Raw genomic sequence first — 23783 nt, 5'->3', positions numbered from 1 at the left:
ATAGCTATCGGCGCAAACATACTCCCGCGTGAGTTCGCGGCACCTTTTGACGAAGAAAGGCAAGTTAGGCTGCCTGAGAGGTAGCTGCAGCAAAACAGAAGGGCGTATACTTGGGGCTCAGATCGTGCGTTAGGAAGGAAGCGAAAGTTCCACCGCCCAAGCAACGCTTGATGGCATTGTATCACGACGAGCACATACACATACGCTGACATTTTCGGCCTTCCTGCTTGAAAAAAAGGTGAAACGGTCGGCGTGGACTCGTGGGCACGGTGCCTGAAAAACCCTTCTGCTACGGTACCTGCGCTCAGAAAATGAATAGACCCAAGAATATACAGTGACTGATTTCGTCGACACACACAGGTATTGACAGGAAGATGGCTCAGCGACACAATTTATTTAGACGATTAAAAAGAGATGATTGTGCGGCACTTTATTATGAGACTCGTTTTCGCAAACATCGCTAAAACTGCGCAGGCAAGCAATACGACAAAGCTTAACTGAGCCGGGTGAAAGTGCTTGACGCTTTGATATATACTTGTCAAAGCCTCTCTTGGGGAACTTCAACTTATTAATGCAATGACCATCTCTATCTGGTTCATTTTCTCCTGCTCAGTTGCCCTGTCCACTTTGAGTGATTGTTTTCTGCTATCACTTCGGACATAAAGTCTAAATTTTAATTGATCGCTAAGGAACGACGAAGCGAACTGGCGCGTACGCCTTAATTATTCCAACATAAATATGAGCAAGATTAAGCAGCAAAAATGAGGGAACAGATGTGATCTTCACCGAAACATTTATTGTTCTAGTTGAGGACAGTGACCACAAGGATTGGTAGGCGCGCGCTCCCCAGCGGCGTGGTCACGTGAACTCGCGCCCTTTGCCATAGCGGTGCTCCAAGGTCTTGCGGAAGCCGAGGAAGATGCGGTAGTTGCGCGACTTCTCCGCGTTGCGGAAGCTCTCGTTGACGGTGGTGTTGCGCATACCCCGGTGGATTGTGAACGCGTCGCTCAGCACCAAGAACCGGAAGCCGGCCAGGTGAGCCTCCAGGGCCTGTAACGAGGGTTTCACTTCTCTGCTTAGCGCACAGTTAACTGTTCTCGTTAACAGCTGGTAACAAAACAATCGGAGGACACATTTAAAGGGCAACTGCATAAGTTTTAGAAATCTACGACCTTAAAGGGGTCGAATATGTGAAACTTGCAGGTAAAGAATGCGAAGTTCTTTCGGGCTAGCATTTGAAATGGTGACGTAATCGCCGACTGAAATCGAGACGGCCGTCAAGGTTCTCTGCAGCGCACAGCTCCAAGTGGGGGGCGCGCATCATGACGCCATCGATGCTACAAGCAAATTTCATTTATTTATTTATTTATTTATTTATTTATTTATTTATTTATTTATTTATTTACAGATACCTTACAGGCTTCCGGAGAGGCATTGTGTAAGGGGGGTCAAATACAGAAGTTTGTGTAAAATAGGTTAGAAATCAGAAAAACATAGTAACGTACAGCAAAACACAAAAAAACATGTGAGTTCGGATACGGTATCGCAATTCACAGAAAGAGATAACAGTTAAACACAACTATGCGTCATGTAACAAAAATAGGAGAAATGCACACAAAGTTATACAAAAGCAAAAAAGTATATCAGGTATACATGAGGAAAGCTGCGCATCAACAGAACCAAAGAGGCAATAGCCCAACGCATAAACGCTTGTTTTCAATAAAAAAAGCCAACGCCAATGAAAGCAGAGGCCTCTGAGCGTTGTTTGGTAGCATCCAACTAAGCACGGCACGGTATGGTTGGCAGCAGCGGAAATTTGGAATCTTACCTTCCGTGACGTGACGCCGAGCTTCTCCGCACTCCTCCGGTGCATTTAGGAGAAGCCTAAAAATAAATCTTCGATTACGTCACTATTTTAAACGCTAGCGCAAAAACTTGCCGTGTGCTTTACCTGCAGCCTATAGAAATTTGAATCCTTGAGTAGTGCGGAATTCTCAAAAAGTGGTGCAGTTGCCTTTCACGCTCCGCATTAAGGGTATGACGCGATGGCGTTAATGGGTCCCTTAAAAGGTTTGCGGTCCTCTTTGCGCGTCACTTCGCCGACACGGGCGCTGGTGGAAAAAACACACAAGACCTCCCTTTAACCGTGTAGAACGAACGTGCCTCGATGGCCTAGGGGCACCGCGTCTGACTCGCGATCCAAAGGACACAAGTTCGATTCTCATCTTACATTTACAATTTTCCTTTCAGGGCAATTAATTCACTCCACATTCTTATATGTCATAATGACGTTTGAGTTGTTTTGTGACCTTAAATCACAATTCATCTCATCTCCACGAGTGACGTCATAACCCTCTCGATCAATCCGGATTTTCTGGACTCGTCAACGCCAACTACCCTACTGAAAATGCAGTAACCCCACGCAGACTTTGTCAGAAAAATATCGTACAGTTTGTGCGATATTGAATGACATTTGTATGAAAAACGTATGATTTTGTAACAATGAAGACATCTGCATGACACTTGACTGACTTGAATATAAGGCATTTGTACGACAGATCTTTATGAGGTTACTCCATAGCAAGAATTTTCTCATTAGGAAAATGCCTATCACGAACTAAACAAGGTCTGATGCACTGATAATTCTATCCTTCTTCGCATAAAATCCGCGCACTGCGACCAATTTCCGAAAGCAACTTCCTTTCGGTCATTTCGGTGACCGCAATAGCTGCACCTTTCGGGGGTTTAAAATTAGAACACGGTGTAGAAGCGAAGACTGTCTATCGCGTGACTTGCTTGCGGCGTACCACATTCAAATCAACCGACTACAATGAGAAAGTGAAACTTCTATTAACCTCCGAAAGAGATCATTTGATGTGATCAGCCGGCTGTAATGAACTGCTCCGTTCTTTTCAGAAATTACAACAAAATGTGTTAGAGTGATATCGTTCGTACATGCACGAATGCTTGGTTTCCACGCATAAAGGTGTTTTTTTCTCTTCAATAAAAGAACATTTTAGTATGGAGTTTTCGCGTGTTCCTTGAAAATCTACAAGTTGCTCTGCAGTAAGGATAAAGAATACCTGTGGGAAACGAATAAATGACCATTGACACAGAAGAAACAAAGTTAGTTGGCCTTATGCACGAGCTGTTAAATAATTTGTGTACGCTGCAGCGTGTGAAGACACTCAGTTACGGTCCGAAGTCAAAGTCATGATGCACAATTCCTGTAGGAAAAGAAACGCAAGCAATCAGACAGAGACGCTTCCAATATACAGGGTCTTTCACCAAGTACTGTTAGCGTAAGAGCGCTGTCTTAGACACATAACTGTCAGCGGTGGTGTGCAGCAGAATTAGCAGGCTGGTTAACTAATACTTGATTGACTATCTCAGTATAGGCTTCTCATTTACTGAGAGGCTTGTAGCCCACCGTAAGTAATATCCATATCGGTTTTTAGGTTTTCGAAAATTCAGGTTTCTGGCCGCGCGCAAACATCCAGTGCCGAGTCGTTTCTGCCCAGAGAGTATTAAGTGCATGAAAAAGTTTTCTTACGCTCGCACTCATTACAGGGCAAATTCATTCACCGAAAAGCAAATGTGCATCCAAGCACAACATCGGCAATAAATAAATGCTCAGCAAAATTCCCGCCTGTCCTCTTAACACAAAGTAACCTGCAGCAGTTCTCGCTACCGCCAGATTTCTAATAATTATTGTTTCTTTCGCGCGAGAGACACGTACATCAACGCAACAGCGTCGTACCTCTTGCGTAGTACCAAATTAAAGCTGAATATTTCAAGCAAACCCGGGTGCTGTTCTAAAGGCCGAGTTTTGGCCAACGTGGGCCTCAGCTAAATATTCAGGATTCCGGGGACCTAATTATACTTTACAATGGTCCGTGGTGGTGACATGTGCGGCCGTCCGTCCGCCCGTCGTTCCCAAAAACGGCACCGTCCAGAGCGCGGCGCTCAGCTGTCTTTGCGGGCGGAGACCGCACGTGGAAGAAATAATAGATACGCGCTGGGGAGAGCGAAACGTCGGTTCACGACACGCGAAACCGGCATGCATGAAATATGCACATATCCAGAAACCGTTGCTCGCTAAGGAACAAAACCAAATGGACTCCCAGCGACAGGGCGAGGCGACGCGGAGTGCCGTAGAGTGGTTATAAATAACACGACGCAAACGTGTTCTCCGGTAGCTTATGAATTCATGCGGCGAAGGGGGCGTTGTCAATTACGGGATCCTCGGCGAGCTTGAAGGTAGAAAAAACACGTTGGCAGGGCTCCACAAGGAACACTTGCCGAGGAACTCGCCCATGCTAGGAGGTGTTTTTGGCGCGAGACGCTGCCGGAGGAGTTCACGTTTGGACTCTGTGTCAGAGGCTGCTTTCGGACTTGGCTATGAAATCTGTCCGCCGGTCCGCGCCGAGCGTTCGCCCATGCCGAGAGTCGCCACAACTCGTTCACGTGCTCCACGTGAAAAAAGAGTCGCAGTCCAAGTGTTTCAGACTTTTGCAGGGCATGGCAACAACATAGAACGTTGCGTATCGTGAAAATTTTCGAAAACTCATTCAAAATCAGTTACACTGATGGATGTCGAGAGAACTAAGGAGATCTGAACGAAGTTAGGTGTCTAGGGTGGTGAATAAAAACAAGAAATTGCGTCTTAAAGCGTTAGTATATGTGCATGATGCCGGAAACTCTGGAAAGCCTCTGATGCATTTATCGCTTCGGAACTGCCGGAAAAAAAAAAGAGGAAAAATTGGTTGAGGAAATGAAAGGCGCAGTAACTGTCTCACTTTTCCATGGACATCTTTTTTTGTTACAGCAGTGCCCGACCTACGTGCTGCCACCGTCGACAAAATTAGCGTTGGCAAAGGAGGTGGACGGAGATGTTACCTTTAGTTAATTGAGGCGTTTTATGCTTAACTAATGCTAACTATTGCATCACCTCTCGACACTGCCGCGAAACGAAAAGCTGTAGACCGGATGTGCTGTGGCGACCAACGGGCGAAGAGCAGTCGGAATGCCGACTGTGTGCATCGTCTGTTAGCCGGGAAACGCACAAGTGGAATCTGTTATCGTCAAACGTACGCAGACCTGTTTCTTTCCGAAGATAACGCTTTTGCTTTGATGAATCGGCCGATGTACCGTCAGCGTAAAATGAAACGCGAACAAGGCAATTGAAACAAACAGCAAACTGACATGACCTCAGCCGCGAAAAGCTTATACAAAGCAGGATAATTTCATTTAGAAGACGCGAAGACAGTTCGTTATAATTGTTAATTAATCTCGCTTCTATCTGTCCTCTAGCAGTTAATCTTTTTTTTATTTTTGAGACGGCATTTCAGTTCGCTTGTTCGCGTTTCAGTTGTTGCTGACATTGCGTACCTTGGAGCCAGCTCAGGAAGTACATGTCCAATGAAGAAAGCAGCAAGTTCATTCTACTTGATGGCGTGTTCTATGTGCTTCGCCAGTGTCGTTGTGAGGCGTCTTCTGCGTCTAATCGTGAGCAGGACTCGACAGGGGCACGCAGTCGGCAAACCAACCCACGAGGCGGCCGCTGCAGACGGCACGGCAGATATGAGAAGTGCGACTGGAGTTCTGTACCAGCGCCAATGTGGCGCAACATATAGGACCCCTAGCCAATGCTAAAGTCACTGGAAAATTTTTACAGCGACTATAGCCAATGCCAAATACAAGCGCTATCTATCGGGTGCCTCACCGAGCTTTCTCCTATGTAGCAAAAGTGATCCCCTTTCATCAGAGGAGTCGCAGCTTCTGTATATCTTGCCTTTCCTTTCCTCAAATCTAGCTGACGGTTTAGACTGCGGATAAAACTGGGAACAAGACTATGTAATTGGCTTCGTGCAAGCGGGAATTACAGGATACGCCGGCAATTCTGAAGGGACAAACGCATCAGTAAGGTTTTCCGGAGTTTACGGCCTCATGCGCGCCATCCGTACCCGAAAAACTAGAGGGGCAATTAGCACTGCCTTAATAATTCATAATAATTTATAGTAATAATTCATAGGCCCCTGGGAGTCCTCACACCAATCATACCGCAATGGTGCAGCGGTTAAGGGATGCGCCACTATCCCGCGATGGCAGGTGCTGCCACCGGCGGGGCTTGTACGAACTAAGCTGCTCTCCCCAAGCAACTGTCGCAATCAGTCATTAATTTAACAACCAGCCACCGGCCACGGTGGTCACTCTGCTCACAATCCGATGGGCAGGTAGTGAAGTCACAAGGTCACGTGACCTAGGTGAGCCATCTAGGTTACCCCTCTGGCGGGTGGCCACCTGCGGCACCCTACGCCGCCCTATATTCCGCTCACAACGCCGACGCCGGATCTTCTGGGTAACGGGGAATTTAACGCCATCGCGTTAAAACTCAATGACGTCACCATTTTCATCCCCGCAATCCCCTCCTGACCAATGAGAATGAAGCACCTACTGGTCAATGAGAATCGGCCATCTGCATGCGGAATGGAGATTCAGGCCGCCCAAGAGGCTTAAATTACATGACGACAGGTGGAATTGGCGTAAACCGCAAACAATACTGGTATACGAGATCAGGGTGAGCCCTTTCCCAGGCGCTTCACCCCTTAGAAGACCGAGCACATGGACAGGGGCGCTGGCAAGGAGCGAAAAGCCCATCGGTTCCCCACGGCACTGGGATTGTACCAAGGGCCTCTTCACAAAAGGCGAACGCTCTGACACCAGAATATTGCGTCCTGCGAAGGGCCTGAGGTTAGACCGTTTCGGGGGATCTCGTGGGCGATCCAGCTTCCGCCATTACTTTTAACGAGAGGGCGTTAAGGACCCCGTTCTGCAGATGACCCGGCGTCGTCGGCGTTGTGAGCGAAAAATCCCCCGAGAAACAACTTAGGTGAGCCACCTAGGTCACGTGACCTGGTGGCGTCATCGCAACTTGCCCACCGGATTGTCAGCAAACTGACCACCGTGGCAGGCAGCAGTTAAATTAATTATTCGTCGCTCAGGAAGCACAACCTGGTTCACACAATCCCCCAAAGGTGGCAGCACCTGCCATCGTAGGGAAGTGGCGCACCGCTCAACCGCTGAACCGCAGAGCCAGGAGTGGTATGAGGACTCCCAAGGAACTATGGATGTTAAGGAGATATTGACCAATTCTGCGTTTGCGGGGATACGGTGGACGCAGCTGGCAAAGAACAGGTTATTAATTAGAGACACATTGGAGAGGCCTTTGCCCTGCAGTGGGCGTAGTCAGGTGATAATGATGACCAATTCCGCATACGTGGGCATACGCCTTGTCTCGTGTTCTTTCCTCGTAGATGTGTTGCGTCTTTTGGCTGGTTTTAAGATGATTAAGTACCAACTCGCCCAGTCGCCAGCTCTGTTGAAATGATGGTGATGATGAATTTTATGACGCAAGGGCATCTGCGGCCAAAGAGCGCCATGGCACAAGGTTTTTTTTTTTTCTGCTACTCAAGGTGAGGCCAAAGACCCATTTCCGAAGCATTTCACCCTAAATAAGCCGAGCACCACGCAGGGGAAAGCTTGTACCCATTGCATCACCGGTGGGTACCCGGCGGCACTGGGGTCGAACAGCCTTGTCGAAATACATTAACGCTATCGCGTCATACCTTTAAGGCGGAGCTTAAGTGTCCTCTCCAATTTTTTCCCGTCTGTTGGAAGGCATTAAGACTGGGATTTTTTTTATTACTCAGAGTGGTCATAAGAAACCAACTGAGCTCTTTTGCGCGGTTTCCACAGCGCATACTCTTGTCAAAGAAAATGAGGTCACAAGTACCTGAACGTTTCTTGTGAACCCGTAACCGATGAATATCTCGCGAAACTTGGGAACGTCGTGTGGGCCGACGTAGAAGCACTCGTAGCCGAATTCGAAGACAGCTTCGTACGCCGCGAACATTTCGTCCTTGCTCGGGACTTTCTTCCACTTGCTGAAATTCGTTGCCCGCTGATTTTTGCCGAAGGCCACTGCGTGATACACTCGGAACTCTTTCTTTTGGCCTGTTCTGTAATCACGGGGACATTTGTTTAGAGAGAGAGAGAAAGAAAAACACATTAACATCGCAGTTAATACGGCGGCGACGCAAAATATTGCAGCATTAAACCAATCTTGTTTTTTGAAAGCGTAGGTTAACTAAATAGAAATTACAAAATATAGAAATTTCAAGAAGAGGGCATAACATCATAGTATAACGCACGTGATTAAAAGTTGACGTATACTGCCGCAATTCGGACAACCTGTACCTGGTGTTGGTTGTAACGCTGCGTGAGAAAGATGACAGGAAAAGAAGATTTCGCAACGTCTCGCTGCAAACGTGTGTCAAGAGCCTTTTTAGGCCCCAGATTGCGTTAACCAAAAAAAAAACATTTTTACCACCTCGCGCTTTCTTGATGCCATTAAAACTATTGGGCGAACACTGTCGTTAAGCAATCTACTTACCAGTTCATCAGGATGACAATGAATTATTGAAATTGGAAAGGTTGGTGAGAAAAATAATATCGCTTTATTCACGAGCGGCAGCTTAAGCGCTCAGAAGGCCCTGGGCATGGAGTGCCAGGTTGCGTTGGTCGCCCAGATGGCAGAGAGTTACTGGGACCCTAAGATGGTACGATGGTGGGTAAGTACTCCAGGTGGGAGGAAAGAACAATGAAGTCTGAAGGGTTGCTGAGCACTGAAGGACACAGGGCTCAAGATAAGCATATACGACGAGGAGCCGTACGGCCGGAGAGGCCATGCCACAGACGAAAAAAGAGCAGGTGTGCTGGAGTGAAAAAGGTGTTGGTGCGGAACTTGTGGAGGATGCGAGTCTGATGGAAGCTGATTGAGGGGAGTTTTGGGAATATCCGAAAGGAGTTGCAGAGGTGTGTAGTGTGCCTTGACGATGCGTTTGTAAATTAAACCTCGTCACATTTTACTTTACAAACTGGGGATCGCGGAGGATCGTAGGGTATTACAGGGAGTCGCACGCACGCTTGTATGAGAGAGTCACAAGTGAGCCGGTGGGCGAGCTGCCTAAGGTATCAGCGTGTCAAGGGACCCGCCTTACTGCGACTGTGGTATGGGCATAGCGTATACATGGAACGCTTCAGAGAGGTCGCTGTGAAGGTCTTGAGTGTGTGGTTTTAAAGGGACTGAATGGGCACCTATGAAGTTCGCGTATGTGCGTGACAACTGGTTTATGGGGGTTTAACGTGCCAAAGCGACTCATGCTATGAGGGACGCCGTAGTGAAGGGCTCGGGAAATTTCGACCACCTGGGGTTCTTTAACGTGCACTGACATCGCACAGTACACGGGCCTCTAGAATTTCGCCTCCATCGAAATTAGACCGCCGCAGTGTGCGTGACAACTGGAGGGGGTATTTAAGTGGTAGATGATGGTGTGAACAAGGGCAGAATTTACAGGCTGGCACCGGTAGGGGGTGCACTGTACACATCGGATAGTAGAACTGGAATCTGAAGCCGAGCGACATACGTCACACCTTAGCGCGTACATCGTTTTGAAATGCTGAGCCCTAGAACTCATTCGCTTTTCGCACTAAATTAACTTTTTCTGGTGCACAGTTAATGCTGGTATAACCTGAGGAGCGATATATAACAAGTTAAGTATTCATTCCTCAGTGACCAAGTTAGCCCACATTGAACTCTTTTTACCCTGCACGATGGTGCGTCCACGAGGTGTATACCTGTGCCGCTCACCTGCTGAGCAACGCGCTCTTCGTTCTCGGATGAACCGCAAACTCGGTGCCTTCGAAGGCGGGCACCACGTACAGGCACTTAGCACAGGGCGGTTCCCGCGCCAGGAACGCGGAGAGTCGTTCGTAGAGCCCGTACTGCGGCATCACATCCACATCCGTCGCGTAGAAGTACGGGCTGGACACGCACCCGTCGCGGGCAACGTTCCTCAGGTGGTTCTGTGGAAACGGCATGCGGGGCCACCCGCGCCTGCGCTGCATCGTCAGCAAGGCGCGCAGCAAGGCGCGGTGGCTGTCGCAAAAGAGCGGCTCGTCGCTGTCCTCCCATGCGAACGCGTCCTTAGCGCCGCTATTGTTCCTGTCCAGGGGCGACACAAAGTGGAAGCTAAAGTTTAACCTGATGGCAGCGAAGCACACCCTGAGCACGTGCACGTACGTCACCACGAGCTGCAGGTCGAAGTCCTCCCTGAAGAACACGGCCACCGAGACCGGGCCGGTCCAGTGGTCGGACAGCTCGCGAAGCCAGTGCAGATGGTCCAGCGAGGCGATGGTGGAGAGGCACACGGCCGCCTTGCTGGAGGGCGACCACTTGTTACCCACTATGGCGTTGTGGTAGATCCGGTACAGGGACTGCGAGTCGAGCGTGAATGGCGGAAGCGTGAAGACGTCGGTGTACGTCGAGAAGATGCTGCGCAAGGCCGGCCGCTGGAGAGAGCTCTCCTTCCAAGCATCATCGTGCAGGAGGATGCGGCTCCTGAAGGACGCCCAGGTGAACAGTAGAGCGAATAAGGTCGCGCTGAGGACCGTCAAGATGAGGCTCCGGCGCAGCTTCCAGTACATACCGTCGGGGCTGGGTCAGGAAATTCGCTGCTCGTAGACGCCGCCGCCGCGATTTGTGTGAGCATCCCTTCGGCGAGGCATCCCTGCGTCGAAACAAACATGTAGAACAAACAAACGAAACAAACATGACAGAAGCGAGTGTGATGAAGCTGTAGCAAGTGCATTCATAGCGAGCGACTGTAGCTGGTTACAACTCAAGGACGAAGCGGCTAATGCCCGTCATAGGGCGCCCTCCAGCCATTGGCGTCGACTGATTCTCATGATGCCATGGTTAAATCCTTTTCGTCCTGCTAGCATGAGACCACAGGGAGTGACAGATGGAAAAGGATTAACCACGGCTAAATCGGATTAACCGCGGCGTCGTGGAAATCAGCTGACGCCATTGGCTGGACGACTTCTTTGTGGGGCATCTGCTGCTTCGTTCTTGAGTTGTATCCCACTATATATAGTAACTACAGACAGATATAAAAAAGTCCGGAGCACTTAAGAACATGTTAAAAAAAGGCGCAAAGAGAATTTCGCGTCGCCTTCCGAAAAATGAGTGGCGCTGATGATTAAGATTAATATATCGAAGAGAAAGCAGCAAATAAAAGTCATATTTGCGATATTGGATGGTCAAACAACGGCGCGAACACGAATGAAAGACAGTATAAGATCTGTACCAACGGGACACTCTAAAAGACTAAGAAATATCTTGAAATCACGAGTTCGCGATGAAAGGGTTACCGCATATCGCTTTTACAGCTGTGTCCATGATAACGACTCTTCAACTTATTTGCATCTAAACTGAGCACGACTTCTCGCGGTCCGACTATGAGCCGTGCTTAAGCTTACAGCGTTGAGGCTGGACTACCACAGGCTATTTACAGGTAGATAGACCCACAACTATCCGATGTCTTACAGATATTGTGCACGATTACGAAGATTTCGAAGGCTAAGTGAGGAAATCACCTCCACGTCGTCAGTGCCAACGAGAAAACGCGGAAACCATCACGCTCATTAATCAACAAGTACCCACGACGGCTTCAGCTCCGCTGCCGCCACGAACGACGGAGGTTGCATTCAGGTGCCGAAAACGCCTCGCGTATAAGCATTCAAGCGGCGCCAAAAAACAAAGGCGCGCACACGCAGCAGCAAAGGGGAGTAAAAAGAAAAAAGAAACAACAACGAGTGCCCTCTCGTCAATCGGACAGTCCTCGCTTCCGGAACAGGTGTCGCATGCGTCTAAGGATTGAGCAAATGCGCCGCCTTCCGTGAAAGGCTCGGCGCATGCAGAACCGCCGGCGTACGGAATTATGCGCGCGGGTAAACGCCGGCCAACAAGCGTCCCCACGAAAGCTGGTCTACCTTTTGTTTATGTATATATTTTTTTGTGTGTGCGGGCGAGTTTGGGGAACATGATTTACGCGGCTGGTGTTGTTTTACACGACGCCCTGCACCGCCATCGCCGGTGTGCTGATGCAAAGGAGGCGCCTGTCATAGGAATCCACCCGCATGCATTTGCGGGCATCTATATACGTGCACCTACGCAGACATAAAGGAGAGCAAGAATTTCCAAGCGTCGGCTGGGGCGGAAAGGCGGCGAAGAAAAGGCAGACTGCGACGCGTTTTACACGAGCATACTTGTCTCGCATATATGAGAGGGAGCATGACCAAACTGCGAGCACCTTGATAAAATTTTCATGCAGTGGTTGAATGTACAATTTGCCCCGCCCAGCTCCCTGCAATTTGATCTAGAGGGGACAGTGGGGCAAAAAAAAAACAACACAAATTAGCAAATCATCGCCTTCTTTTCATTATTCAAAGGGAGAAAGAAAACAAATATTGACGAGTTATTTCTTACCGTCATGCATGCATCCCAGCTGAAGAGGAAGACAGTGAAACTTAATTAAATTTAAACCAACGTGCACAGTTCATATCAGAGCTCGTTAGCAAGCTTGAATCAGACTACGTATACATATGCACAGCCTATAGTAGCACGGATTTTGTGCTCGGTCTGGAGAAGGGACCTACAACCTCTACGCGCGAGGTTGTGGGGTTGAGGAAAACTGATTCCATCCTCCACCCCTCTTAAGTTTGAGAAGGGAAGGGGGCTGCCCTACTCCCCTTCCCTCTATTTCACAGTCGCTGACAAGTCTATTGCATAGCCTGTTAAGATGTGCGTCTCTCGTTACTGATGAGGAGAGAACCGCCGTGCGCTGCACCCCTAGAGGGCCGGAGGCGATGCATCCGGCATAGCTGGAAGAGTGCGCAACGAGGCTGCCGGAATCTCTTCGTGCCCCCCTCGCGGATCGCCCTCCGGATGTCGCAAGGGCCCAGGTCGAGCTCATATATAGCCGGATGTCACAATAATTACCCTTATCAAATACTCCCGGTATCAACATTTTTTGCTGTAATTTCCTTGCAGAGTCGTCGAATAAGAGCTAACGTACTCTGTCCTTGGTTCGTACTCGCACATGGAGCGGTTCACGCATCGTATAGTACTCTGCATTTCGACGAGATCTTTAGTCGGATACAAGTCAAGAACGAAGCGGTTTTTCCCCGTCAAAAGACCCCTTCCAGCCAATGGCGTCGGTCTATTCTCATGAGCCTGCTAGCGTGAGTAGCGTGAAAATGCAGGGAGTGGTTACAAGGCAAGGAAGGGACTATCCCCCACACTGCAAGGAGGGTACCGTCCGCTTTTATCCGCCACTCCCTGCATTGTCCCGCTAGCAGGTTCATGAGAACCGGCCGACGCCATTGGCTGGAAGGGGGTCCTCTGACAGGGAAAAGCAGGTTTTTTTTTTCTGGAGGGGGGGGGGGGGGGGGTTGTATCCGAGTATAGCATGCTTGTGTGCTTGATTGATTGATTCTAAAGGGTCACTGAGGAAAACTGAAGTTGGCCAGTGGCGATAGGTTACCGCGTTCTAACGAGAAAGACGCCGGGTTCACTGAAAACGGAGCTTTATAAGCTAGAAAGCGGTCAAAAAGTGAAATACAGATGTCGCCACCCTTCGGTCGATTTCGCAACCAAACTGCGGTGCGTTAAGAGAGTTTCCTGCGTTGATCCCAGAGGCTAGGCTATACCGCCAATCATTTTCATTTTCATAACGGTGATCACGGAGCCCTGTTCGCATCGAGTGGCAGGGAAAAAAAAATTGAAATGTAATTTTCTCAGCATTAAACGTGCCGTGTACTACTGAACAAACACCAATATATCTAGAAAGTACCATAGTATCAACTCTACAGCAAACAAAAATTGGGTGAAGTAGCCTTCAGTGTCTTCTTAAACAGTCCCTTTAAACATATTTTTTTTGCTAGTCAGTGAGTGGGATATATGCGCTAAAAATAAGCCCAACGTCGGCAGAAATGAGTCAACTCATAGAATACAGAAAGGAGACTTGCGCTCGCTCGCGGTATGAACACAACAGACGACAAAGGTGGTAAGTGTGCGTCCTTATGCGTAGTGGACATGCCGTATTTCTGGCGAAATTTTCGAAAGCATCTTTAGCAGAAGCAGAAAAGTATAAACTCGCACGTGCATAATAGTATTTGCTTATCCTGAGTCCGTATAAGGGGAACACTGAATTGGTTTGCTCAGAGAGGACCTTCTGGCTATATACGTTGCTTATCCTGGTGGCATATGGGGTTTAACGTCTCAAGGCGACATAGGCCCCGAGGGACTCCGTATAATGGACAGCTCCAGATTATTTTCCACTATACCTGGGCTTCTTAACGTGAACCGACATAGCACAGCACACGGGCGCCTTGCGTTTCGCCTCCATCGAAACGCGGCCGCGGCCAGGATCGAACCCGCGTCCTCGGTTTTAGCAGCCAAGCGCCATAACCACTGAGTCACCACGGCGGAGGGAAGTTGCTTACTACAGGTTACATTATACAGCGGCCGCCGCGGTGGCTGAGTGGTTATGGCGCTCGGCTGCTGGCCCGAAAGACGCGGGTTCGATCCCGGCCGCGGCGGTCGAATTTCGATGGAGGCGAAATTCTAGAGGCCCGTGTACTGTGCGATGTCAGTGCACGTTAAAGAACCCCTGGTGGTCGAAATTCCCGGAGCCCTTCACTACGGCGTCTCTCACAGCCTGAGTCGCTTTGGGACGTTAAACCCCCATAAACCAAACCAAACCAACATTATACAGAATAAAGCACTGACTTGCCCGCCAGATATCTTCACTAGAAGGGACAGGCCTCTTGTATGCGAAGGATAGGAAGCGGAGAAATCAAGCCCAATCGACCTATTTACGTTGACAAAATAGTGATGAACTATGGGAGATACCTACGACACTAACTTCATGATGACAGTGGACATTCGTAAAAGTTTTCGGACGCGTAACACCTTGTAGTAATACGACGGCTGTGAAGTGCCGTGAAGTCGGTCACGAAGTGCCTGAACTAGAATTCCAGGTTCGCATATGCCATTACGTTGCCTTCGGCACTTGTGGATTGAAACGGGATGATATACTGCCAATACGAGAACCGATTTGTAGCAGAATACTTCATGTAACGTTCCATGAGCTCACCTAAGGTAAATGCATCTTCTTGAACAGACACGCAGCCGATCCCTCCGCAGCGTCAATACAGCTGCCTTTAGCGAACTACACGACCAGAGAGACGTCTGCCGGGTCCCTTAGACATTGATGTTTTAGTACGCACAATTTACGAGCTATATTTAAAGTAGAGACCTGAACACAGCTCTTTTCTGCCAGGTCGTTTTCGACAGCCAGCATTCATCCACCACCAAGCGCTGTAATCATTCAGACGTAGCTGCTGCTGTCTCGTTACGATGAGCATTCATACATCGACGGCACAGCGGGCAAGGACACAGCTGTTGTCTCTTCATGACGATGACTTTTATTGGAGCCCCGCCGCGATGCCTTGTCTCCAACAAGTCAACAGACGTCACGAGCGAACATATGCACGCCATCGACATGAACATAATAAAAACCGAGGCATGTAGCGCTTCACTTCGAAGATGGCCACACCACGAGTCATTCGATCCGCATTAAACTTTAGTGGACTTAAGGTGACACCTGGCCTTTGCAACGAAGTAAAACAAAAGAAATCGAACAGCGGTACACTAGCAACGGTATTAGTCAGCGACGTCCTATTGGAAACGACTTCAGGCCAACAAAGTGGCTCTGTGAGAGTTGTACAACGGCCAGACGTACGGCGATACATTATATCAGTCTTTATAACGGAGCTCTTCTCTACAGGGGGCCTGAGACTATTGAGTTTTCCCTATTGAATGGCCGTCTGCGGCGGGCCGTGACATTTCCAAAGGAAGACTGGCGGCGCACGGCGACAGGATCTTAAAGACGCCGACATCGACTCCGCCAAAAGCTGCGCGTCTTCATAGATCTTATAGGCGGAGTAAGCAAGCAGCTAGTCGGGAAACCCATAAAAGAAAAGTGTCTTATATGCAGGACAAGTGAATCGCTGTGAAGATTCCCAGCAATGTATTGTCAAGCGGCCAATGAGCCGCTACAGCGCAATGCAGACGTCACTACATACCCGCAGTGCTAGACCAGCTGGGCATGGTTTGCGAAAGGCGCAATGACATGCACGTCGGTGTCTACATCGCTGAGCGTGCTTCTGCCACCCACTGTAAAAAAAGACCGGGAAAACTGAGCTCTCGACTTGGGAATTTGGTGCGCGTGTCATAAAACGGGCCCGAAGGTGATATCAACACGGCATGCGTGTGCCTGAACATGCTGCGCAAGAGGCGGCGGCAAGGAATGAAAAAGACGCATACGCACTAATAGTGACATCATCCCCCCCCCCCTCCAAAAAAAAAAAAATTGAGCTGCCTGTGTCGATTTCAAATCTCTAGAATCTGAAGGAAGTACAGCTGTCCAATTTTGTAGTAATATCAGGGAAGCGTCGCCCAGACTGTCTTTCAGCATACCGTGCAGGACCGTAGCGTTCGCATGCAGTTTCTGATGGCTACTATGTCGAAACGGACGAGAGTACGCGCATGCGCACAGAGCTCTTACCAGTTGCAGTGTCGTCTGCTCAGCTGAAAAGTTGCAGTGTCCTCTGCTCAGGAGAAAAGTCGCAGTGTCGTCTGCTCAGGAGAAAAGTCGCAGTGTCGTCTGCTCTTGCTCAGGAGAAAAGTTGCAGTGCCGCCTGGTCAGGAGAACAGTTGCACTGTCGTCTGCTCAGGAGAAAAGTCGCAGTGTCGTCTGCTCAGGAGAAAAGTTGCACTGTCGTTTGCTCAGGAGAAAAGTTGCAGTGCCGCCTGGTCAGGAGAACAGTTGCACTGTCGTCTGCTCAGGAGAAAAGTCGCAGTGTCGTCTGCTCAGGATAAAAGTCGCTGTGTCGTCTGCTCATCAGAAAAGTTGCACTGTCGTCTGCTCAGGAGAAAAGTCGCACTGTCGTCTGCTCAGGAGAAAAGTTGCACTGTCGTCTGCTCAGGAGAAAAAGTTGCACTGTCGTTTGCTCAGGAGAAAAAGTTGCAGTGTCATTTGTTCAGCAGAACAGCTGAGCAGGCGACACTGCAACTGCCAAGCGATCTGTGAGCATGCGGGTACGCTCGTCCGTTACGCCATAGTAAGCATGATAAACTTGATACGTTTCTCCACTACGGCCCTGCATGGGATACTGAAAGACCGTCTGACCGACGCTCCCGTGATATTAAACAAAAAAACCCTGAGAACTGTATGCCTGAAGTGAATTACAGCATCACTTTCCAACCGCGCCTATTCTTTCTTACAAAGTGCATGTATAGTATACTATACCTTTTCACTCTTGGTTCGGAAGAGGGCTAAGAGGCTGTACGTACTCCACTTGAGAACAGTAATTCCACGCTCTTACGCTCTTCATACTCTCTCCCTCTAGTACACATTTCTCCTTTGTTTCGGTCATGCGTGAAGGGCGTCTCGAGAAATTATGCGTCAATCGCTGAATTGTCTGGCTCTTAACTAACCCTATTGAGCTGTGGAAAGAGAGAGCAGCCCTATATATACAGGCAAGCACTATCATAATGCGAGCAGTTCCTAGAATACATTTACCTATGTGCATACAAGCTATCGTACTGAGGAACAGCGGTTCCTCGCTCTGCGATGTATTATTGGTATTATAACCGCTCATGTGTGTGTTCTCGCCATTTTATTCCTTGCATCGATACACGCTCATGTACCTACCCCTTTTAATATGGTTGTAGAGCGGTGTACGAAGAACCGACACGATTGGCGAAGCCCTTCTGCTTAAAGTGTTTACATCCTAAAGGATTGGCGCAGAAGTACGCAACGAAACCTGTATCTGCTGTTTTGGTGTGCATAACGCGACATGACCATTCGTACAGCAACCGTCACTCGAGCGAAGCATGGCAGTTGTCGCAACTGCCGTCATTGCTTCGGCGCACGCGTTGGCTGCGAAGCGAGTTTATTGCCTCTATCTGTTCCCGTCACTTTTCTCAGTCTCAACTGCAGTCTCAGTCTGCAACTTGACAGGCCCGCGCATTTTTTCTTCATACAGCTATACCTACTACCGCTGCGACCGGGGGCGTTTCACGCAATGTCTTATGAGCAGCAGAGCATTGTAATTCTTCGTTCCCCAAGACCTAAAGTGTGCAGTGAGCTTGCAACCGGATTTTGTTTTCGGAGGCGGGCACCGCTTATTTTGATGTTTTTTCACTGCGCTTTTTTTTTTCACTCTTATATGCGGCTGCGATGGGAAGAAATCACTGCCGACTTTCACTGGCGGAAAGCTCGCAATGTAAGAGCTTTTACTCTGAATGTGAAAGAAATTGTGCACATGTACTCGTTTGTAAACCGAGTGGCAGTTGCGCTGAAGGTTTGGCTCACATGCGCAAGTTGGGCAGTCTGATTCATTGTTTCCTTTCCTAGGCACCCTTTTGGGGGGGTACTGCTACATCGGTGGAGGACTGTTTTATTATCTTATTCTTACTTTCACGATACAGTTCGTTAAATTGAGATTTAGCACAGCCGATACGTGGCCCCACCTGTGCTACTGCCCGTGTACCGGAGGCGTCCAGTAATCCGGTATACGTCTATGCTAGTGTGTCTCCGTTATGCTAAAACTCTCTAATAAAGTTTAGTAGGAATACGGTTAAATCTTGCAAGAGGCATAATATGCGGAAAAAGCAGTTGCTGCCTTACTTTTTTCCTCCTCATTTTTTGTCTAAGAGGTGTTATCACCAACTCAATATAAGAGAATTTAATTGTCGGAACAATGTCTAGTTATTCGTTTTTTCCACACACTGTCAGCGAATGGAATCGACTTCCCCAGAAAATTGCTGGACGTCACTGTGAAACATTGTTTCGGGTTCACAAAGAAAACGGCGCGAAATACGGGGACAAAAGAGAAACAAACACGACAGGACCAGCGCCAGCGTCGTGTTTGTTTCTCTTTTGTCCCCGCATTTCGCGCCATTTTCTTTGTGAATCATGAACCAACTAGCCCAAACTAGAGTTCTCATTGTTTCGGGCTTTGCTGTAAGATGTGTAGCTGCTTGCGCGGTGCCTTCGTTTAATTTGCTCGTTCATTCCTTTCAATTTTTTTCTTGTTTGTTATTGTGGCGCCATTCTGTTCTTTTCTCGTCTTTCTTTTTCACACGACGGCCTCTCGCAAACAATATGTATTTCCCCCCTGCAATAATGCCTTAGGGCGCTGCAGGTATTTTAAGTAAACAAATGAATAAAAAAAGAGTGCGCAAGGCGCACTCAGCTTTCACGCTATAGTGACTTTAGCAGTGCCCCATTTTGAAGGCGAAGTGTGGAGCAAAATTTCTATGGCAAAATTCTTCACTCTTGCCAAGAGATGTCGCCATTTGTGGTATGAACATCGTGACCCAGAAGCAAACCTGGCTATATCGAAGAACCGGTTTAAAGAGAACCCGGATTCACCCAATCGTATTATTAGGCTATCGGTTCCCACTACGGTCGCAATTATAACAATTTGGAAACTGACGACGCCATAGGGGTTGGCTGGTTTAGTTTAGGTTTATGACATGTAACGTAGGTTTATGGGTTGACGTAGCACAGTGCACGGGTTCGTAGCATTTCTTTTCTACCAAAATGCAACTGCCGCGGCCGGGATCGGAACCGCGTCTTTAGGGCCAGCAGGCGAGCACCATAACTGAGCCACCACGGCGGAATATGTACTGGCGAAGAGATAGTACCGAAGTGGCATTTCGTGCCTACAGTGCGCCCATTGTAACAAAGCATGAACACAGCTCAAGATGAAAAAAAAAATGCTTTGATAAGACTGCAGTATAAAAGTTTTAACGTCCCGCGAGACAGAGACGCCGTAGTGGCGGACTACGGATAAACTTCGATCACCATGGTTCTTCACTATGCACTAACGTCGCAGGGAACGCTGGGCTTTAACGCGATAGCGTTAAAGGCCCCGTTACGCAGATAAGCCGGCGTCGGCGTTGTGACCGAGAGAGAGAGAGAGAGAGAGAGAGAGACTCTTTAATGAAGAAACAGAGAATTTAGCCGGCGTTTCGATATCGCTGGCATGCTACTCTGCGTAGGGAGGGGAATTTGGGAGATAAAGACTGAAGGAGAGCAGCGTGGAAGAGGTGGAAAAAAAAACGAAGATAAAATGCAGCCATGAAATGGGTACTAAGGATGCAGTGGCGAGTATTGATGTAACCTATGGAATGATGGAGTGCATAGTCCGACGAATGGGCTGACGAAGTTCACTGCAAGAAGAATGCATGAAGGTAACCTGCAAGTGAACTTAGAGCTTATCGAGATGTCCAATGTCTTTTAAATATGTAAAAAGAAAGTTCATTGCAAGTCTCTGTTGCCTGAAGCAGGCTAAGGGGCCTAAAACTTTGTCCATTGTTAGGGGCACTGGGCAGAGCTTCTGCATGCAATGTTCATAGTACGCACGCTCGTTAGCATACGCAGGGCACTCAAGCAGGATATGTTCCACAGTTTCTATCGAAGCACAGTTGTCACAATGCGGACTGTTCATTTGTCCAAAACGGTATCGCAGGCCATTTGTATATGCAGCATTCAGACGAAGTCGGTGATAAAGTGTTTCGAGTTGTCGAGGTTGTGACCGATAAATAGGGTGGCGCACAACAGGGTGGCGTATAGGGTGCCAAGGCAGCCACCCCAGAGAAGCAACCTAAGTGGACAACCTAGGCCACATGACCTTGTGGGGTCATTATAGCGTACCCACCAGATTCTGAGAAAACAAGCCGCACTGGCAGGTGGCAGCTAAATTAATGGTTAACCGCGAGAGGTTGCTCTGAAAGAGCAACTTCGGTAGCGCAAGACCCACCTGTGGCAGCATCTGCCATCGCAGGGCAGTGGCGCATCCCTCAACCGCTAAATCATCGCGCAAGTAGTGATATGAGGACTCGCAGGGACATGTGAAGTCTATGAATGTAAATTAGCTGATGAGCCGCACGCATGGTGTCCAATGACAAGTCACGACTCACAACACATTAACTCGCACAAGTAGAAACGATATGATTTATCATGAAACTACTTCGCAAATTACGATTTACAATTCGTTTTAACATATTCTATGCATTCTTTTCGCTATACGGAACAATGACCTTCAAACGCAGAAAGAATGGCCAAAAAAAAAAAAACAGGACGAAAACACGTACAACAAGCCTAAATAGAAAACCCGCGCGCATAATTTGCACAAGAAGTGCATGCAACCCTTGTCACTTGCTTTAACTACCCGAAAGATAGGGAGTACGCAAAGCACTCAAGGTTGGCGCTGGACATGCGCAAGTATTACTGCTTGGATTACACGCCCTACAGAAAGCGAGGAGAGAAAGGTCAAAAAGAAGATTGCAGCCCTTGTTGCTCACGGGTGTAATGAACTAAACTGAGCTTGCGCCTTGTGACGTCATTTCATTGGATTTCTTGGGGTTTAACGCCCCAAAGCAAATCAATCAATGAGGGACGCCGTAGTAAAGGGCTCCGGACCGTTTCGACCACCTGAGGTTCTTTAACGTGCACTGACTTCGCACAGCACACGGGCCTCTAGCATCTTGCCTCCATCGAAATGCTACCACCGCGGCCGGGATCGAACCCGCGACTTTTGGGTCAGCAGCCGTAACCACTGAGCCACCGCGGCAGCTGGTGTCATTTGAAACGAATGGCCGTTGTATTTGAGGAAGAGAGCACACACATGAACGCGGAAATAGCTGAACTCCCTTATAGGTCACCCGGTTCCAGCCTTCTGTGGGAGCGTAACCTTCCAGACAGCAAAGCGTCAGTTGTGTTTAGCGTCTGCACAGCGTACCTTTCCTACTTTCCACAGGTATTCGTCAAACTAAGCGCCACGCCATCCAGCGCCGATGAAATATTCATTTGACGAGTGATAACGAATTCTTTACGCCTGTTAGCGAAACTCAGGGTACCAGGCCCGTCGCAGTAAAGCACTCAGAATTGATTTCTACCGCATGAACTTCATTAGCATGCACCGAAGTCTCAATTTACGGACGATTTCGCATTCATTTTATGCCGATCTAAATGTGACCACAATGAGCAAACCGCGTCTTCGAGATAAGCAGCAGAGCAACGCAGATTTGTCAAAGCGTGTGATCCCTACGCGTGTGCCCGCACTGGGTGCTTGAGTGCGTGCTCACATCGGCCCAGCTTATCGTCCCACATCACCAAGAAAGCGGCCGACTTACCTCAACGAACAAGTGGGGCACTTCGCCAAAAGTACACGGTGTTACAACCCGACGAGACGTTCTGCAAGTCCAAGCCGTCAGTTGACGATGAGGAAGCACGGGTGCTCTCTATCACTTCAAAACGAGTCTTCATCGAGTCTGGCGGCCGTAGGCTTCGGCGCCCTTGACACCATCCTCTTCAGCGAACGCCGTGGAGTAGCGCGGCAGGAATCATGTGGGCGGACAGCGCGCCATGTTCCGGACGCGTCGAGAGCCCGCGCGCGCCGCAGGTTGAACCTTCGCCGCCGATGCGGGGCTCGCGTCCGGGAAAGGGGGGAGGTAACGCAATCAGCGACGACTAGAGGCGGAGGCGGCAATGAGAACGACAGAGGAGGAGGAGGAGGGAAAGAGCTGGAGCGAGGACTAAAGCAGCCCCTCCCCAACGCAGGGTCCCCCGCGGGCGGATAAAACATGCGTTCAGCCGAAGCGTGGTGGTGACGCGTGTGCCGGGCAGGGCTGACTGAATGTCAACAACTTCCCAATAATCGCAGTCCGTGAGCGTGTTCTGCGCAGACTCGCTGACTGGGGAATCCGGGGAAACGTGTCACCTTGTCCTGCGCGTCGACATCGTCGCATCCGCGCGATGTGTATGCGAGCGCAGCTTGGTGCAGTGGCCGTGGCTAATCACGCAGCCATCTAGCTGAAGGCTGTCGATCGACACACGCGCGCGTACGCGCACACACAGGCGCATTAACCTGAAGGGCGTGCTCTAGTCGCACGAGCGCAAACACGCACCTAAATTGCGCAAACCTGGCAGCGCACAAAATAAAAATAAAGATGGCAGGGGAGAGGATATAGAGGAAAATTTTGGAAGAATGACTTATTAGCGCGTAGATAGCGAGATCGGCCCATATTTGTTCTTTTTTATCATGGGATAGCTTGTTATAGCTTCATAAATTGCAAGAGGTTGGTGGCGAAGCATGCTTTGATTTTCACCTCTGTGTAAAACGTCAGAGTGCGCGATAGCCTCATTTTTAGTTGAGTGCGCATATTTTCCTCGTGTTTTTGTTGTTGTCGTTGTTGTCAATGTGATACCTGAGGCCTCAGCGAACTTTTTTGCAGAAAATAAGAGAAAAAGGCAAGAAAAGGAGGTTTTCTTTTTTTTTTTCTTAACGCCCCTGAACAACACACGACTATATAGCTCAAGAACGACGGAAGAATATGTCCTGTAGTGTTCACTGGTACACACAACCATCTGAGTTGCAGCTATAGAGCATTCTCATTGTCCAGCACATTTTCTAAGTTAACGGTGAAGGCACGCCACTGCGCGTAAGTTGCTGCAAAACCGTGCAAGAAAATTCGCACGCGGCAGGAATGCATTGAACATTTGCCTATCTCAGCACTGACGAGGTGGACGTTAGGGTATTCCTTTAGCAAAGAAGGGCGAATACTTCAGAACGAGTTCGCTCGATCTGAATTGGTTTGGTTTGATGGTTTGATTTATGGAGTTTAACGTCCTAATGCGACTCGGACTATAAGGACACCGCAGTGGAGAGCTCCGGATAATTTCTACCGCCTGGGATGCTTTAACGTGCGCTGACATCGCACAGCACACGGGCGCTTTGCG

The 23783-nt window shown here is 48.9% G+C and overlaps 1 protein-coding gene across 5 annotated transcripts; it reads right to left on the bottom strand.

The window, feature by feature from the left end:
• Window positions 1–776: 776 nt before the first annotated feature.
• LOC144128836 (beta-1,4-glucuronyltransferase 1-like) lies at window positions 777–22524 on the bottom strand. 5 transcript variants are annotated; one of them, XM_077662595.1, is made up of 5 exons: window positions 22178–22524; window positions 9713–10631; window positions 7796–8021; window positions 1829–1884; window positions 777–1050 (listed from the first exon to the last, which is right to left on the bottom strand). In XM_077662595.1, the coding sequence occupies exons 2-5, from the start codon at window positions 10546–10548 to the stop codon at window positions 1008–1010; spliced, it is 1161 nt and encodes a 386-aa protein (XP_077518721.1). In that variant the 5' UTR covers window positions 10549–10631; window positions 22178–22524; the 3' UTR covers window positions 777–1007. The 5 variants fall into 5 exon arrangements, with proteins under 5 accessions (XP_077518721.1, XP_077518717.1, XP_077518719.1 ...); XM_077662591.1 differs by lacking the exon at window positions 1829–1884 and having other exon boundaries at window positions 22178–22512; XM_077662593.1 differs by lacking the exons at window positions 1829–1884; window positions 22178–22524 and adding an exon at window positions 15063–15128.
• Window positions 22525–23783: the final 1259 nt, after the last annotated feature.

Source organism: Amblyomma americanum, chromosome 4, assembly GCF_052857255.1.
Source record: "Amblyomma americanum isolate KBUSLIRL-KWMA chromosome 4, ASM5285725v1, whole genome shotgun sequence".
Taxonomy (NCBI): Eukaryota; Metazoa; Arthropoda; class Arachnida; order Ixodida; family Ixodidae; genus Amblyomma; species Amblyomma americanum.
This window is presented reverse-complemented; position numbering and strand designations above follow the sequence as displayed.